Source organism: Pagrus major, chromosome 5 (assembly GCF_040436345.1).
Source record: "Pagrus major chromosome 5, Pma_NU_1.0".
Classification (NCBI taxonomy): Eukaryota; Metazoa; Chordata; class Actinopteri; order Spariformes; family Sparidae; genus Pagrus; species Pagrus major.
The window spans coordinates 10,739,753-10,759,383 of record NC_133219.1 but is presented as its reverse complement, the minus strand read 5'-3'; the positions used below and the strand labels follow the sequence as shown (position 1 = coordinate 10,759,383).

Sequence of the window (19,631 nt, the reverse complement as noted above, 5' to 3'; positions counted from 1 at the left end):
TAGAGAAAACTAGAGACCATCTTGGGATGGGATCAAACCAACCTTCCTATCTCCCTAGTCCTGGTGCCCTTGATCGACCACACCCATCTTTAAACTCTGCCTTCATATTGATCTCAACTACCCACACGTGTTTCCTGACTGTATCTTGCACAGTTGTGGTGCTATCACGCTGACAAAAATATGTCCACAGACAGACAGACAGACAGACATATAAACTCTTGGCAAAATACTCAAGATTTCTTCTGTGTGTTTGTTCTTGCTACAAATCCCTCAGACCAGTTTGTATAAACAATAGGCAAGAGCACAAATTGCAGTGATAGGTCATTTTGTATATAACATATTACTAGGCTAATATGACAGAGAGTGACACTGTTGTACATGATAGAGTACCTGATCTGCAGGTGTCTCTTGTATGAAGGACGGGCCCATGCATATCTTCGCACCAGCAGCTGTAAAGTCTCTGACAGCACCTGGCCGAGCACCTCCTTGGCCAAGTCTGGTGGAAGGACCGCCCACAGGTCGCTACGGAGCCCACACAGGAAGTAGAACCACATCTGCACCGAGAAAGAACAGCGCTCGCCCTGTGGAAGAAAGTGGTGGAAGGAAGGGGAGGGGGTTGCAGATGAAGATATACTGTGATATGGATATTGACAGTGAAGCAAAAACAGAGAAAGAGATAAAAATAGAGGGAGAGAAAGAGAGAGCGAGAGAGAAAACATGAAAGGGAGGAAAGAGAGAGACAGAGACAGAGGCAGGTCTGTCAACGCCAGGATGTCTCAGTGGTCACGCCACCTGCACTCTGCACCTGGGTTTCTTCCCCCCGCTGGGATTTTAGACTGCTTTAAAGTCCTGAACTGGAGAACACATCACAACAGACACACACTTGCACACACACTTACATGCTCGCACGTACAGAGAGAGAAGGAGAGGCAGGGAGAACGTCTCTGAATAAAGTGAGCCAAGACAAGTGAGCGTGAGAGGAAAGAAAGACAGACAGAGTTGATGGAGAAAAAGGGACTATTATCCTGGCATCCTGCAGTTTTGTTGGAAAGGACATAGAAGAATTAATTCATTAAACCTGTCTTTTCTTCGAATTTCTCCTGTTTAACCTCCAACAATAAACTGCTCCAGTGTGTGTGTGTGTGTGTGTGTGTGGCAGAGATACTGACACATCCAAAACTCCCCAAACTTCCTGCTGTCTTCAACTCATCATGCCCCCCAGTCTCCTTTCATTTTCCTCCCACTTCACCTCATCCATCTAGTATTTTACTTCTCTCCTTCCTCTCCCCTCCTCTCCTCCCTGGAGCCAGTCATTTAGGGATCTGTGGTTGATGGGGAGCGTGACCGAGCTCTATGTCCGGGATTAGGCCGCCATCCTCCGCCTGTGGACTCAGCAGAGCAAACGCAGACACAGACGTTGGATCTGAACCAAGAGCAGCCACAGCTACATGTGTGGTTGGACTGTTTTATCCGTTTGTTCGAGTCAAGCTTTATTTAACCAGCCAGGTCAACTATAAACTGATTCCCACTAGGGATCACAGCGTGGCAACAGCGAGGACTGAATCTGGGATGGGGAACTGAGGATGGAATAAACTTGGAAACTCAAAACGCCCGATTTTTTTTTTTTTTTTTAATGATCTGGCTCTGAAGGCTAAATCCTGACAAGAAAGGTAGCCAGGGTCACACTCTAAACTTCCTTTGATCGCCTTAACTGACCTCATGTGCTGTTATTAAATATTTCTCTGCCAACAACTGTTCATGTGTCAAAATCAATGTAAAATAAAGAAGAGAAAGCAAAAGCCAAGCTGGAGAAAGGTCTCTGGAGCTGCACTGAGCTGTGAAAGAGCCAAGACACAGGCACACTGGGGATCCAAGAGATAAAAACCTCACACATATGCAACAGACATGGAAATATAGATGCATACATACACACAAAATGAAACGCACATCCGGAGATGCTACTGCTGCACACCCACACGTGCATTCATCTGCACAGATGCACACAGGCATGCTTGAACAAAAGCACACACCTGCGCACAGCAGGTCTGTCTGACACCAGTGACCCAGGGAAGGAGGGAGGAACAAAGAGAAAAAAAGGCAAAAGCAGAGTAAAGTAAGAAGGAGAGGGGAGGTTTAGATTGGTTTAAGGGCATAAAGGTAGGGAGTTTCAGGGGCCCTATGCTGTTTCCAGACAGTCCCAGTGTAGACTGCAGACTTCAGACAGCTGAATCCCTGGAGCCCCCGGGGCAGCATGGAAGCCACAGATGTTCTCAGGGAGCTCAGAGTAGAAGGCTCAGTTAGAAGAGGGAGAGTGGGAGGTAAAGGTGTATTGTGGGAATGAAAAGAAGAAGCGAGAAAGCTCCAGAGTATAATTCCTAGAGTTCCTCAAAATCTACAGAAAAAGCCTACTAAGACACGTGGCATTAGAATTTCCACTTTTTTGCAATGAAATGAATGAAATCAACAGCAAGCAGTACTGGATATGTTTTATGTGTTACTGTCCTTGATTTGTGGGTAAATAAATACATATAACTAGTAATCCTCAAATTGGCTCCACTGAAATATCTTAAACTTCGAGACACTTGCGTACAAAAAATAAATGTATTTTATCTTGTAAGTGTTTAGCATGGCGTGGCTAATTGGTTTTTCAAGGTGTCTTGGGGGAGAGAAGAACAATTCAACCATGTATATTTCAGGGAAATGTGAGGACACCTTACCTCGTAGAAAGGCTTGGGGTCAGCCCAGTGGTGGCTCTCGGCGTCCTGAAGAATGCAGGTGGAACAGACCTGGATACAGTAGCTGGTCAGCTGGTCTCTCAAGGCCTCCACTGTCTCTTGGCACTTCTGGATAGGCAGCAGGGTAAGAGGTCTGGGCACAGAGGAAGGAAACACACGTTTAAAGGTAATAATAGAAAACACATATGATTCTATAAGAAAAAAGAAAGGGAATGAACTGGGATGAAGCGACCAAGAGGGCACAATCCTGTAATCCAGATGCATAATTGACTACTGTATATTCAGGGAGCCATCAAACAAACATGAGCTGAAATGATTAGATGAAAGAACTGATGATTTATTCGAAAAGTTCAGCGTGACATTTCATATCCTTTATCTGCCTGCCTTGATACTTTCCAGAGAGAGGCAAGAGTTTAACAGGGGTGCAGGAGGCTTTAAGCCAGGGGGACTGGATGGTGTAGAGAGAGGAAAGTGCTTTATGACCGGAGGGGGCACAGTGCAAGTGCAGGTGGAGGGGTGCACAGGGCCAGAGGTGGGACAACAGGAGCTCTGAGGGCACCAGCAATGCCTTTAGAGGGGATCTGTGGAGAGCAGAGGTTAAGGGGGTATTACGGGGCATAAAAACTCACCAGATGTAGACACAATATGGGTGTCATTACCTCCTGTCAATCATTTCTACTCATTTTCTTTTTTTTTTAAACTCTCTGGTCCCCTCCTCTTAATCTCAAATGTACAATTTAAATCAAATTCAACATGTTTTAAAAGAGTTTTCTGACTATATGAGGCAGGGATCTCTGTGATCCAGTCAATCCTCCCTTATCTTTACTTAAATAAACATCTACATTATAATTAGAACGGGCCTGACAATAAAAACAAGGCAGCTGGAATTAGTTGTGATCCACTGATTCAGCCTGTGGTGCAATTATTTGTAGTGCAATTCATTTTATCTTTTATCTGTTGAGCAGCTGTCTGATTAGGCTATTGTTGATAAATTTAAAAGTGGTTTTGAAAAGACTGAGTGATGTTAAAGATGTGGAACAATGTCGGAAACGAGGCTAAGCCTGGGTGCAGGGTACAGGAATGTGGCAGCTGTGAGCGGGTTCGGGTTTCGACACAACATCTGTAATGGGTGTTGTCGTCTCCCAGTAACATTCTAAAGTTGGCCGCTGCTGAAGTTTGTTGCCTGCCCGATCATTTTCACACAGCCTGATGCCTTCTTCAGTCACCATCTGTGGGATTTTACACCGTTGTTGAATTGTTATTAGACTGTTACAGTATGGTTGTATGTATGTATGGTTACTGGGATTATAGAACAAAGTACTGCAACATATACAGTACTCAGTGCAGCCAAGATTAAATCAATAAGAAATAACAATTTCTGTCTTTCATCCAATGGATGCTGGAATGAGAAGATGGACAGATTGATGGATTTACACACTAAGATATAGTAAAGCACACAGACATAAATGCTAAAGCAGCCAATAAACTATTATACACACTCTCTCCTTACACTTTAGCTGCAGTAGCATTTGAATCTTTCAGCCTGCCATGGTAGTGCTCCAGTCGTTGGAGCACATAGATGCAAGTGGCCAGCAGAGCAGGCAGGTTCTTCAGGGGTGCAGAGGTCGGTACCTCCAGGGCCCTCTCCTGCAACCTGTCCAGCACGGCAAACGCCGCCCTGCCACATGCCTCCACAAAGCTCGATCGCACCTCCAGGAGAGAGCTTTCCCTGCAGGCTGCTGCCAAGGGGAGTAAAGCATCCAGCTCCGTCACGATTGCTCCGCAGAACTGAGGGGAGAGGGAAGGCAAAGACGAGACAAGATGATCTCAATAACAGAGGGAAAAATCTGTCAGTAAGAGAAAAAACAGGAAAAAAACATCAGAAAGAGACCTCATTAGATATAAATAATGGAACGTTTGTGAGAAGTCATCAGAATGACAACGATTCAAGACAGAGCATGTGAGCGTTACACATGCATTTTTTTGTACGAGCTGAAAAGCAAACATCAGTGCAAATGTAGAATACAGATGTCTAAAGACATGCCCTCCACATAAACTTTGCTGCTGAACATGCATAATTGGTATCAGGTCAAATAAAACCTTCACTTCTGGGGATACATCAGCACTTGTCTAATCTTATAACTGCATGCATCATGTTAACCACATTCAAGCAAAAATGTTACAGTACATACAGTAATGGAGAGGTGGGGGAGTCAGGCGTGCTGAGAGGAAAGAAAAAGAAAAGGTCAGGCAAAGGTGAGAGTGAGTGAGACGGAGGGAGGGAGAGCTGTTTCAGCAATGTAAAAGACCTACAGCTTATTCTATGAACTGCCACAGTAACAAGCAAGACTTATCTCATTTATCCACATTTGTCCTGGAGAAAGGCCTATAGGGACAGGGCTGCCTACACCTTTCCCTCTCCAGGGGCTGGGAGACTGGCTGATCAAGGGCTTTAAAAAGTAGTTGAGTGTGTGGGGTTGTGTTGACACAGATAAGCGGTCTTGGTATCTGCTGGTATTTACTTAAAATGAATTTAAAAAATAATATTTTTAATTAAAGGTCCTATTTTAAGAAAAGCTGATTTTTGAGTCTCATTCTCAACTTATCAAATACTGACGCTTTGGGATGGAAGCCGACCCGACCCAAGAATCCCAAAGCATCAGAATATGACGAGTCAGGAATGAGACTCAAAAATCGACTGTTCTTACAAATAGGACTTTTAATTTAATGATTGCACTGTGTCAATCGGCATGGTTGACATAATGCAACACTGATACTTCCTTCTTTTTTCTTTGAAACAAAAATGCACTAAGACAACCCGACTGACAGAATAAATGTTGGCTATGCATGGCTCTCATCTTGTGACAAAGGTTAATAAGCACCATGTACCTACTGCTACAGATACCAAGATGCACGCACGTGCACCTTGACACTGTTGGATGTACTACCTCATGTGCTTCCTATTTACATCACAGTGAGACAGTGGAACATGATCAGGCAAGGAGCCGCATATGTGTAAGCCCACTTCCAAATTTATACACCTATAGATGTGAGTTATGAGTCAGCAGATTCTCAAACAAGCCTTAAAACAAAGCATATTTTCCTTATTTCCTGGAGCTACCAGGTATGGGGGAAAGATCTCCATAACTCAGAAAACTTTATATCAGTTTAATCAATCAATCATGGCATGTACTGTATTACTCGCTTATAGAGTCACACACTGTATTACTTGACTTACTGTAGGGGGCTGACTGGGAAATTCGACATTCTGTCAGATCGGGGCTCCAGCTTATGTACACAATTGACAATCTCGCAATCTCTTTACACAATTTTCTCCTTAAAAGCTTTCAGAGGGGTTAAAAGGCCTGGGAATGGTGGCCGTTTAGACAATTAAGTCAATATCTGACTGCATGTAGTCATTAGGAGCTTAGCTTTGAGAGAGAGAAAGCAGAGGCAGACACAACATTCAGCATTACCAGGGTGATGGAAAGGCTCTGGAGAAGCATCTCATACTCATACAGTATTGGCACGAATACACACACACACATACTGAGTCAGTCATTGACGCACACACACACATGCGCAAAAACCGCCAGACACTGCACATCCACACTGAAGTCAGACTGAAACCTTAACTAGCTAAGATCAAAGCCAGGAATCCCACCACGACGATTGCAGCAAGGTGAAAGAGATTGTATAAAGTTTTTAAGTGCTTGGGAGGCCTGTTTGTGTGTGCAGAATTTGGAATAGACAGACAAGTGGAGGACTGAACATGCAGGTGAGGGCTTCAGTGAGGTCTGAATACAGAAAAAGGCACTTCTGTTGCTATAATAGAGAGCTAGCACTTAGGTTAGAAGGGCCCAGCCAAACAATGAAAGCTCAATCCCAGGTTCTGACAGGAGGGCGAGTTTCCAGCTGTTGAAGGCAGGGTATTTGGCATTCAGCGCGCAAGTGACTGCCAATAAAAAAAAAGCACACTATCTAAAGTACTCTGATGGATGAACAGTATCATCGCAGCCTGCATATGTATGGTAATACAGACAGCGAGGTGGGTTCAAATGAAAAAAAAAGTGAGGATTGAGGTATGAACATATGAATATAAATGTGTGAAATATTGATCCATCATAATGCCTTTGAACCGGCCATATTTCATGCTTACGTCTTGTATAGTAATTTGCTCTCTGCTCAAACACTAGGGCATGTGTCAAAAAAGGACAGGGGGGAAAAATATATATATAATATCTAACGGTCTCGTCTTGGATGTCTGTCTGGCTCGGTGTTTTTGAATGCAAATGCATGCATGTATAACCTTTGGGTTGAAAGGCTCTCATCTTTGAAGCGTTGACCTACACATAAATATGTTGTACAGGTCCTGAGCACAGACAAATTCTGACTCTCGTTAGCAATGAGAGCCACAAATACTGTCAGTGTAAAAGGGCTAGAGGAGGGGGTAGGGGAGGAGGAGGAGGAGAGAAGAGAAGAGAGGTAAGGCAGTAATGATAAGAGACTGTACAGTGTGCAGTGTCGAGGAGAGTGGTGGGTAGCAGAAGAGTAAGACGAAGATGGGGGAATGTGAGTCGGAGAAAGTTTCAGGGAGTTTCAGGAGGAAAAGTTGTTCGGCAACGGTGAAATAGGTTTTGAAAATGAAGTGGAGAGACAGGCATAGTGAGATTTTAGATGGGAATTCCGGGATTTTCAAAACCGAGCCCTATTTTTATACGTTTTGGTGTGCAAATGATTCATACTTACCAAAAGTTTGGAATCATTCCTGTGGAGCGCCTCAGCGGGCAGCCAAGACAAGGTCGCAACGGCTGCAACATAATCCTTTGGGGCAACTGCGACCATCAAGGTTACATCCACTCTTGATCTCAAATGTGTCAGGGTTTGGGTTTTTGGTTTAGTTATTTCCCATTTTATTTTGTATTTTACTTGTTCTGTGTACACCTGTGTTTTACTTATTAATCTTTCCAGTGTATTTAAGCCTGTGTTTTCCCCTCTTTGTCAGTTCACATCTCCTGCTTTTTTTTCTCCCCTCGCGTGTTGTTCCTGGTGTCTCTGTATGCTCCTCTTGTTCTCTGCCCTTGTGTTTTCTGCAGTCCTGCCCTTCTTCCCCCAGGTTTCATCCTGGTTTGTACTTCATTTAATTTTCGGATTTCTCTTAAGTCTTTTGGATTTTCCCAGACTGTTCTATCAGTGTTGTTGCCTGCCCTTTTCACTGTTTAGATTTTGATTTTTGGACTACAGCTCACCTTAATAAAGCTTGTTTTTTGTTTCATAACCTGACTGTTGTGTCTGCATTTGGTACTTCACATCTTTTTGCAAGCCATGACAAAATGTACAGGTTCCTTAAAATGTTGTAATATTTTTTTATTTTAATGGTTGTATTACAAGACTCACACATTTTGGCATGAATCTGTTTGAATCAAAAATCTCGCTCAGCCTTTTGTGACAGGTGGGTTGTTGCAAGGAGACGACAGTGGAAACATGAGTAAGAGTCAGAGTTTACCGAGAGGAACTGCAAGCAAGAATTTATTTTCATGGCTTAATATTTAACTGACTTTGACAGTTGGCTTTGAGATAAGGCATCAAGTGTAACACCTCGCCTTGCAAGATTTCGGAGCGAGACTTGTGTTTCTGGTTACAAAAAGGATCTTTCTCTTGAGCAAAAAAGGTCTATCTCTGTCGGAATCATTTCAGTAATTTTGTCATAGACTTGGAATAACAATCTCAAAAGCTTTGAGTGGACATAACTTAGACACCCCAAAGGATTATGTTGCAGTCATTGCAGTAAGTCGCAGCTGCTGGCTGAAGTGATCTACTGGACCGATTCCAAAACTTTTGGTAAGTATGAATCATGTACACAACAAAATGACAAATAGGGCCCAGGTTTAAAAATACCGGAATTCCCCTTAAAAGCAAGTAACTAAACCTTTGTAAGGTTTGTCTCTAAGCCTGGTCTCACATCAGACACCGGTCTTCCTTCTGAGAAAAGTCAATCACCAGTGCCTACTTCACCTCTCTGCCATTTCCCAGGCCCTCTCTTCTCACCCCTTCTCTTGCACTATCCCTTGTTTATCCTGCTCTCTACCCTAGCCTCTTTGCCTTTGTGATACGTCCCTCTATCATCTGTATACTTTCCCCTATTCAACACCTTTCTCTACACACCATCTAGCCCACATAATATCACCTATACTGGCTCTTGGTTTCCTCGTGTCTCTCTTTTGTCCCCAGAGTTCTCCCCTCAAGTAATACTGATGACTCTTCCCAAGGCCCTTTCTGATCCAGGGTGTCAACTGTGTCAGGCCCAAATCATTTGGGCTCTCTATTATAGAAGGTGCTTTCCACCAGGGCTACAAAAACCATTAATCTCTCTGGGTGTGAGTGATGTGTGTAGACCTGCATTGTTCAGCCAGGTAGTAATAAAAGAGGATGAACAGGACAGGGACAGGGGTGTGTATGGGAAAAACATGCTCATGCACAGGGTGTGGAGTGGCAGTTTGGAGTCTTATACAAAGGTTAACTGTACACACAGATAATGTATTAGAGCTGCATGCGTGTGAGAGAGAGTCTGGTTGTACAAAAGGGTGCAAAAGGTGTTATGACACAGCTTTTACAGATCAAGTATAATGTGACAAATTCTGTGTAGGGGAAAAAAAGGCTGATAGTACCGACAAATGCTAAATGGAAATTTTAGGGAGAGGCAAATGGGGGATTGGTGCAAATTTGATGCAATCTTCAGAATTTAATTTCAGTCCTTTCATGCTCCTTTTCTTTGAAATTTCATTTGGAAGTTTTAATCTTAAAGAGAAACTGGGGGAAAAAGACAACAGGGTAAACAATAGAAGACATTTTGACTTGACTTTTGCTTGTTAACAAGCATGTGTCCTTGCACTAAAGCAGAGTAATTCTTTCAGAAATAAAACCTTTCTGATTAAATATTGTGAGAAAGTCTGTGCCACAAATAAGAAATCAAAATAACAAAACAAACAAAACCTTTTTCTCCAACACATAACACATTTTTCTGAATATGTTGGGGCACCTACAATTGTATCAAGACCTATGTGGGGGCCTATTGAGGTGATGTACAAACCTTTATCCTTGCTATCAGAGTTTTCACAGGATTTTGTGACATATAATGTTTCTGAAAACACAGATGATATACATCTGAGGAGACACTCCAAAAAAGATCTCACAGCTCTAGTAAGACACTTCACTGTCACTTTCATGTTTCATCATTCATAAATGCTCTCCAGGCTACAGACTTTGTGTGCTTCCAGCTGTGCTGGTGGCCATTTACAGCGTGGTGTGTATTTCTTTAGTAAAGCATCTGTGGGCATTCTCTACTATCTGTGGGCACTTTGAAATGAACTGCTTAAAGCACAATTTTATTTCAATAGCTGCAGAAATTCACAAGGTAATTCACTGATAACAAGGTGAGAGGAAATTAGGGTTTGAGGCATGAAATGTAATGCTGTAAAATAATGTGGAGGAGGCGTCTTAATTAAGTAAAGCTCCACTCCATACCATGAAGAAAGGAATGTGTATGATATAGTACTCTAATTAACTATTTAAACAGATCAATCAAAGTAACTTCCTTCTCTAATTAAAGGTCGAAATCATATCAATGTGCACGTGAAAACAACTTTAGTCAACTGACTAAAACTTCAGATCACAAAATCGAAAAATGTAAATATTACACAAAATCAGCCAGGAAGAAATGAAAAGGGTGACGAGGCAATGCGCTCTCCTGAAAGCAAAAATGAAATAATCCTGTGATTCAAAGAAACTGTTGGCTTTTAAGAGAGTGCTACCAGATTAATTAGTCCAATCACATGTTTTTTTACCAAATAAATTACAGCCATTTGACATTCAACAGTTTGATTTAAAATCTGCATTTTAAAGGTTTTTCAGCACAGTTTACGTGTAGTTTAAGTCAGCCTCCTCAAACCTCATTAAATCTCGAAGCGATAGCATACTCCAATAATGTGTGCATTGTTTTGGTAGCGAGCCTTCCACTTTTGTGCCTTTAAGAGAAAAACCAAAAGGAGAGGACCGACATGTTTTGCCTCTTTTGCTCACTCTAAAGCCCTCAGACAGACAATGTTGACCCACTGGCAAGATATTCTGGCTCATTAACCTAAAGGTGCAATATGTAAGAATTGGTGTCCTGTTAAAGTCGTACTCAAAACAAATAGGGGGGATCAATCATATATTGACGCTTGCAGTCCATACTCAGGGTTGGAAGTGTTGGTGTTTACACCGCTAGCACAGGAGCTTTGGGCCTGGATGGACCAGGTTAGCATGCTAACTTAGGTAGATATCTCTGTATCACATAAGTCACTGTTATTTCTTTTACATTCTGTTGACGATTTTGGTCAATGTTTAATATTTTCCACTAAAATTTTTACATGCTGCACCTTTAATTATGGTATATTTTGTAGTGTATGACACATAAAAGAGAGAAGATAACTGCACTCTAAACACTGTTGTTGTGCACAGCACAGTGTTTATGCATGCCCTGAAATTTTTGTTCATACTTTATTATTGTTATTAGCAGGTAAATCACTACCATTTCATTGTTAGAAGTTCAACTTCAACCAACAAATATTTCCAAAACAATTGTCAAATGTACGCTACCCTAAATCTGGAAGTACCTTGGCAACCATTTTCGGAGTGTCTCTCTCTGAGTAGGTGTAGAAGGAGTCTTCTCTGAGTTGTGTGTTGCTGGCAGTGACAGTGGCGTCTCCAGTAGTGCTGGTCATGGTGACAGAGGTGTGTCCTGACGAATGTAAGGCCTCTTCCTGCTGCAGACTCTTGGCACAAGCATCATCCAGCACCACTTTCACACAGTGGGCCATGTGAGGGACCAGCCCCCTAAAAGCTGACCTCCAGTCAAACTCCAAAACCTTTGCCTGTAAAATAAGGGAGATGAGCCAACATTCAATTAATGTCTGAATGCTGAAGGGAATCTCTCATCTTCTGTACGTCGCTGCTGCAAAGGCAAACTGTCTTGCCTCTTTGTAATTACAGAAAAAGGATTCTAAGCCTGAATGACGTTGAATAGCTGTAATAGAACAGAAACTTCCTCACAGAATGTCACAAAGGAGGACATAAAAAAGCCTCACCTCTGGTGTGTGGAGAGATGCTTCTGCTGGGGATTTCTTGCCATCTGTTGTCATTTGTGAATCCTCTTTACTTTTTTTCAAGATACCTAAATGACCAATACATTGTTTTAATTCAAACATCATATAATACATCCTGAAAGACATTAAATAGTAACTGTTTCCTGGTCAAGCTCTCAAATGATGACAGTGAAATTTCTCCAACAATGACACAGGAACTCCAGAGACATCCTGATTCAAAAATGAAAAGCCATGTAGTTATAGCTTCTTTCATGTGTATGCATTATTTAGCATGGATATCTCCATATCACTGATAATATACTGTATCATATTAAGTGTTAAGAACCTGACTGAATATCAAGTGCAGTGACTTGAAAGCAACTATAACTTAGAGCCAGATATGGGTCACACTGCTCTCATCTTCCCCCAGTAGCCACAGTGGCCGGAGTATAACAGCACACGCCTCAGAGGGAGCAGAAACAGGCTGTAAATGCTAATAGCGATGGCTTTACGAGTCTAACTTTGGGGCTTATATTTGATTTGAACCCAGATAGCATCAAACATATATGGGGCAATTCCACAAGGGGGGATTGCGTAGATGTGTTGAGGGAAATGGAGGAGCGTGGCGGGGGGGTGGCGTGAAGACAAGCGTACAGGATGCTGGGTTGGGTTGCAATTAAAAAGCGTGAACATCAAGGCCACATTTTCCTAATCAGAAGGCGAAGAGTGAGACCCCAGGCGAGGCAATTTAGCCGAACAAGACCACATGGAATGGAAGAAGGAGGAAGCAGCAAGCGCATCACTTTTTGACCTTTAAGCCCATCTGATGAATTTCTGGTAATTAAGCCGTTTGATTGCCTGGAATTAATGATTTGGATAACTGCCCTTTAAAGGCTGTTTACCTCTCTGTAAATTGAGCCTTTCTGCAAGTCTTGTTTTTGTAAATGTAACCTTTATGGAAATTACTCCATGCACCAAAAGCTTTCATTTAACATCTTTGCAGCGGCAGTTCAAAGGGGAGGGAGGAAAATGATACTAAAGGCTCATATAACACCCAAGATAATTCCCGACTAAAATAACATTTCTTCAGACACAACTTAGACTTAGCCGCTAGAACATGTAACAATGCGTGCATGGGTGTGTTTGTGGGGGTGTAACTGGACTGTTTATGCCTGGAGGAGTGGCGCACATGCAGGGCTGTAACCAGAGTTTAAAAAATACTGAGGCTGCGAGTCCCTCCACTGTAACCTCACAGCACTCAGAAAAAGACAGTATTTTTCCTCATCATTTGGATTATTCACATTATCTTTTTGATCATTTTCAGTAAATTCTCCGTACTTGGCGGTGTAAATGCTGCTTCTGAACCTTCACCACATTGGCTTGTGGGGAAATACTGAATATATTTTAATATTTTCTGGCCTAAAAATGGTGAATTTTAGGGATATTTGATCTAAAGAACCTTGAATCTGCCTTTATAGTATCTACTATGTGTTCCATTCAAATTGTAAGATGTAAATTGTACCTCAGTTTAATAAAACTTTCCAATGTGCCAGAAAAAAGACAAAGACCCGGTGATCTCAGGGTTTGCTACAGCCGTGACTACGTGTGTAATATGTATATACATATGCAAATTTTGGGGTGATGGTATAGTACCTTTTATAGAGGGAGTCTCTCCTGTACAATCAATAAAGGTCATATTCGTGACCAGCTCCTTCACAGTCCTCTCAAACCCCAGCAGGGTGCAGGCCAGCTGGGTTAACGCCCTCAGCTGGTGGGAGGTCAAACTGAAGCTCCTATTTTTCATGGGAAGCTCCATTGGCGCTGTGGAAGGGGAAAAAAAGAGTGTATAAGAGGAAAGAGGAGGAATAAACACTGCACTGTATATTCTTGCGAATGTATGACTGACAGACAGACAGAGGAGTGAGACTGCACTACAGTTAACAGTTCAGTAAAGGAATAAACAACTTCATGAAAACAGGTTTCCAACCGAACCTCACAACCTACATGCACTCATCAGAAGACACCCCCCCCTTCCTCAAGTTTTGCCTTGCACGGCACCTCTTATAAATATCGACCCATTCATGTTTTCCCAATACACAGCATAAACAAAGAGACAGTGAAAAAATATGCAAAACTTTGCTCCCCGAGAAGTCACACATGCACATCCTTCTCTCCCGACACAAAACTTTTCTCCCCCTAACCCGCCGATGACCCCCTCGGCAAATATGGATTTCCCATTTTGGAGGCTGCCAAAGCCATCACCCGGGGGATGTTCCGCATTAAGCTGGAGAATGGGCGGCTGGGAGATGCGTTGCCATACTCCCAGACACATGCACAAATACTTTTGTGTGTCCGCTTAAATGAGCTCCTCCACTGCAAAGGCATTTGGGAGTGGATGAGCTCAGTATTAGCCTTGACTCTGAAAGCATGGAGATGATTGAGGGAAGAAAGAAGAAGGGGGACCTTTTCCAATAATTGTAACATTATTGCTGCTGGATCCTAATGTAATTTTGCCATATTGTTTAACAAAATCTGACAATATGACAACACGGTCCCCAAGGAAGCCCGGTTTAATCATGCATGAAGTCTGACTCTCTCTGTGTGTAGGCATGTGTGTATGTTGACATGAGTGTTTATGAGCGAGAGTCGATGAGCTGTTGCGTCTTTGTGTCTGTCGGTTGTGCACGTGTGTGTTTATGTGCATGTAATGCAGGCCATTTTGAATAACTTGATTTGTCGAAGACACTTTCACACACATTTGCACATGTCAGTCTTGCAGGATAATTGCCACGCTGCACCCACACTCTGTGGTCACCATGGAATATATTCTGACCTCAAGTTTGTTTGTGTTTACAAGTCCAAGTGTATACATGAATTTATGTGCGAGTGTGTGCACGAGTGTATGAAATCACATGTGAATAGCTGTGTAATTATGTGGTGTGTGTTTGACTTGTGTGTGCATGCATTTGTGTGTATGTATAATTAAGCCGCATGGGTCCGCAGCTCGGCAGCTCTTCTGTAATGGGGTCCAGTGGGAGTCTGTGCGAGAGAGACTACCTCGTACTGCATGTGTACATGCGTGACCTGGCTGACACCCACGTGCCAGCCTCGTACTCCAGCTCGCACTTTCACGCACGCACCAACAATCATGTCTATTTCTGAAGTCACCAGCAAATCAACAGAGCTTTCCGTGCCTCAACGCAGGGGCAAACTAAAGCTGTCAACAACTCAAGAGTAAACAATCTAAACCCGATGAGACAGGGGCACATTAGAGAAAGAGTCGCTGGATTCTCTAAAAAGCTTTCACAAAAAAAACCCCAACCCCCAATCCCTCATCTGTTGGGCATTCATCTGAGCATAGCACCCATTAACCACCACTTCATCTGGAGCATCACCTTTTCCCGAGCATCATCTCCATCTCTCTAATTCCTAAACATTCATTCCCTCAGCATGTGACCCCATAACTGTTTCACTTACTCACTAAGTCACACTCTAAGTAGTCGCACATGACCTTGATGTTTAGCAATGCTCTGCCTCTCATCGAGTTCTGCCGCCCTGGCTATATAGGTATTTATAGTCGTCTCCCTAGCCAAATAGCCCTATAGCCATAGCAGTCTAGTACACAGCCATCTAAACCTCATTATACCTTTGTCACAACAGTGAGGCCAAATGGAGGCTCTCATAGCCGGTTGATGGAGAGGCTGTGCTTAAAAGCACCCAGGTGTGTCATATAGCATAGTGCATAGCATGTCTCATACAGAGTAGAATGTGGAAGGGCACTAGCAGGCAGAAGAGTTCAACCAAAGGTCAATGTGCTGGGAATCAATAAGGGAGGACTGATGCTGAAAGCTGGCACTGAAAGCAGTGCGAAAATGATATGTTTATATAAGAGCTCGTCCGTATGACATTATAGTGTGGAGGATGTTCTTATAAACAAAAAGAAAATCAATGGTGAGCCACGTTAGTGTGATAACCATAAACACAGTATGCATCTTACCGGAGGGCCCTCAAAGCAAACAAGCATATGTCAAGCAATATGTCATCCAACAAATGTGTGAAACAGAAAACAGTGTGTGTGGAGGAGGAGGAGGAGGAGGAGGGTCTTTATGTTTCATATGGAGCAAGAACATTATAAAAATAAAAAAATAAAATGTCTGAAAATACCAAACTCTGTAAGTCTACAGTGGCCAGTCTCAGTTTGTAGCTTTTAACAATGACAACAATGTAACACAAAAAGGAAGAAAAAAACAAACAGAGCAGGTATTTTTGGCGAGCCATCAGTCTTCTCGTCTGTCTCTCCTGTGGGTTCCACCATCGGCTCCACGGCACACACTCTCTCTCTCTCTCTCTCCCACTCACACACACACACACACACATACACACACACTGCTCTTGACTGGCAGGGAACAGAGAAAGAGGAGAGAGAGGAGGAGATCTAGGGGAAGGGGTGGTGGTTCGGGATGAAAACATGGGGAAGAGAGGGAGGGAAAGAGAGGGAGGGGCGGGATAAGGGAATTCCCTTAGCAGTTGTTATTGATTCCGGTGTTTACGGGCGAATAGTTTAGTGCCGTTTACAAAACAGAACAGATGCAGCCAGTGAGCAAAAAGGTAAACAATTGCTGTGTGGCGGGCTGCCAAATCCCCAGTCTGATGTATTAAACTCACGGTGAAGAGCATTTCCCCTTTGGCTGCACTTATTGCCACTTCATTTCCTCCTCGCTCACATACACACTCTCTCCTTCTTGCCATCTCTCTACTTCTCTGTGTCTCTCTTTCTCTCTCGTTCTCTCGTTTATCTGAGGGAGGAAAAAAAACTGAGAAGGGCATAGGGCGCTTTTTGCCGTCTGGCTATTTTCTGTCCTTCTCTGACCCAGGAGGCCCAGTTCTTCCAAACAGAGCCATTAGTAGGGGGAATTGCATGTGTCTGACATGGCTGAAAACCAATTATTAGACACTTTCTACCAAATGATGCCCAAGTCTTTGGGGAATGGGCAATCATGCAATAATTTAGCCACTGATTTAATTTCTCTCCAGCACAGCATCTCTCCCTCTCTCATCCTCTGTCCCTCATTTTCCTCTTGTTCTCTCATTCTGCCTCTCTGTAGTGTAAATCAGACCATCAGAGGGGTGGTCTGCCTCTCCTTAGCCACACTACCCGCGCCTGGTCTCCAGTCTCTTATCATGTAATCACAATATGTGAAGATGAGCTTTCTGTGTTTGTGCAAATGTGTGTGTTGTACGACACCCTCTACAGGTGATGTAAGCATTTGGTTTCATTTGATCCAGAGAGGCAAGGCAATTTTAGCATGTGTTAAACAACCTGCGATACATATTGCACAAAATACATAAAGCATAATTATGAAACATTTTTTATAACAAAAGTTCAATGTTCAAAGTAATTTGCAGCTACTTTTGGTAAGATTCATTTTGGACAAGTTGTAGCTGCCTTCGCCCTTCTATGTATAAACCTGAATAGCGAAAGAATGGATCAGCTTTCCGATGTCTGGACATGAATCTTCTAACTCAATTTCTCAGTTGATAAAAGACTGGTGTTGTAACTGATGTGACCTGATTGCTAAAATGGATATCTGAGTCTAGAATAACACCCACATGTCTAGCCTGGATCCATGGTTCCAAGAACAGAGAATCAAGGCAGACATACTAACTTTCAACTATTCTGTGTTCTGCAAACAATTACCTCTGTTTTGTCTTTATTGAGCTGAATTTAGCATTGCACTTCTGTAACACGGTCATGCTCACAATGAAATCAAAATGAAAGCAGCAGAACATTTACTTATTCTTCTTCCTTGGCAAAACTGGCACCTAAAGTACCCATAATGCATGCGTTGTGGGTGTTTGCTAATATCGGCTAGGCTGCAAGCCTAAAGTAAGGGTGAGGACTAAACAGGTTGAGCAAAGCATTTCTTTCTAACTTCCCAATCCTTTTATCACACATACACCGGTACCCTTAAAAATCTGCTAACCTGCTGTCTGCTAACAGACATTAAAGGGTAAGTTGCAGCATTCTCCAAAACAACTAAAGAAGATAGGGACTTGTTTTGAAACATTAAACAACAACCAAAATCAAACGGTTCAATAGAGCTCACCTGGCATAATACAAGTCTACAGAAGAAACAAGATCCCAAACTGATTTGAAAAGACATTATTTACATACTTTATTAAGCCAAAATTTTCACTGCAGCTGCTGAGTTAATAGCGTTAGTGTGTCTGAAGTGGGTGCATGAGCTGGACCGTGAGTCGAGGGTGTAAATATTGTCTGTTCAAATCAATTTGGGATCTCGGGGCTTCCAAACAGAAGCACATAGATACTGAATCGAATTGGACCAAGTATTAACTCTTGTGGAACTCCACATAGCACAGTGGCCTGGTTGAACAGAAAAAAAAATTGCAAAATACTCCTTGTCCCACAAATATATAAAAAAAACTTAAAATAGTTCACAAAATTGTCCAAATTCAACAATTCACACACATACACAACATCCTTTAAAATGATTAATAGTAAAACAGAGAGGCAAGAGCAGCAGCAGGAAAATCTAAACGACAAGTAAAAACTGGGCATGACTCAACAAAACTCTCCGCCCAGGGACTCAAATCAAAATGGGCCAGTCCTTCCCAATTGTGTATGTGTGCGCGGGTATGTATCTGTTCACAGTTTCATTCTTAAAATTGGGCTTTGCTCTTGGGGTCTAAAAGTGTGGTTGTTGAGCACTTCTGTGGGTTTCTTTTTGTGCCTGTGTTTTCAGTGTATCCATGTGTGTTCATAGGGTGTCAAGCGGGGTCATGCGAGGGCCTTGGGGTACATCTGTGCATGTACGTGTGTATATGTGGGGAGGCTATGAGCCACTGTGGACCACCCGCTAGGCCCTGTGACAGCTGGGGTCCTCTTCGTCAGTTGCGGCCCACTGCTCGCTCAGACAGCGTTATTATGGGAGGCCTCCTGCTGTGATTCACTCTGACACATGCACGCACACATACACGCATACATACACACACACAAACCACACAATTCTTGGTCTCTTGTGGCCTTTTCCCTGGGTGCTGTCCAACCAGGCCCCAGCAGGGGTCACCTGCCCTTCACAGAAGGGGAAAGCAGCAATATTTGATATCTCAATTAAGTTGCCTTACAGTAAATAGAAGGCAATGTAGTGGTGATGGTAATGTGTTTGGTGGTGACAAAGAAGCAGGGCAACTTTCCTCTGCTTTATGTTTGTTTTTCTGTCCTCCTATGTGTCTGTCTTTGTGGTAAATATTGATGACAGTGGGGGGGGTTAAGATTTCTCTGGCTTCATTCACATACTTGAACCGAGCACCGTGGTTGAAGAACACAGAGGAATGTATTGTCTTGATGGGAGCATTTCATTAAAACCCACTTGTTTAGTGCCCTTGTTCACATTATTGTTTTCAAGCCCTCGGCGAATCACACTGACTCTTCATCACGAAGTGCTGGCGGCTCTCAATAAGCCAGCCATTTTTGTCTGTGCTTTCTCAATAGAAGGTGCCAGGAAAATGTTCATATCCTTGAGCTTTTCAAGAGTGATACACAAAAGCCATTGTGACCACTCGGAGGAAATGGGGGAAAAAAATAAATGGCAAGCATAATACACATTCTCAAGGGCCATGAAACATATTCTTCTCTGTGATTTCACTGGAGCCATGATTTAGAGAAAATGAACACTGACACATCAACACAACCAGAGAGTAAAGACCCAGCTCTTCTCATTAAGATTAGTAAACAACCAATTGCTCAAACTTC

General features: G+C 42.8%; 1 protein-coding gene across 1 annotated transcript in view; it reads right to left on the bottom strand.

Annotated features, from left to right (window-relative positions):
• Positions 1 to 19,631, bottom strand: part of kiaa0825 (KIAA0825 ortholog) — a 127,545-nt gene that overhangs the window by 90,869 nt on the left and 17,045 nt on the right. Inside the window, exons 6-11 of the mRNA XM_073466732.1 lie at positions 13,511 to 13,678; positions 11,861 to 11,946; positions 11,390 to 11,647; positions 4,246 to 4,523; positions 2,718 to 2,868; positions 391 to 581 (exon numbers count right to left, since the gene is read on the bottom strand). Of these exons, the coding sequence (XP_073322833.1) occupies positions 391 to 581; positions 2,718 to 2,868; positions 4,246 to 4,523; positions 11,390 to 11,647; positions 11,861 to 11,946; positions 13,511 to 13,678 (1,132 nt within the window). The remainder of the gene's footprint in view (positions 1 to 390; positions 582 to 2,717; positions 2,869 to 4,245; positions 4,524 to 11,389; positions 11,648 to 11,860; positions 11,947 to 13,510; positions 13,679 to 19,631) is intronic.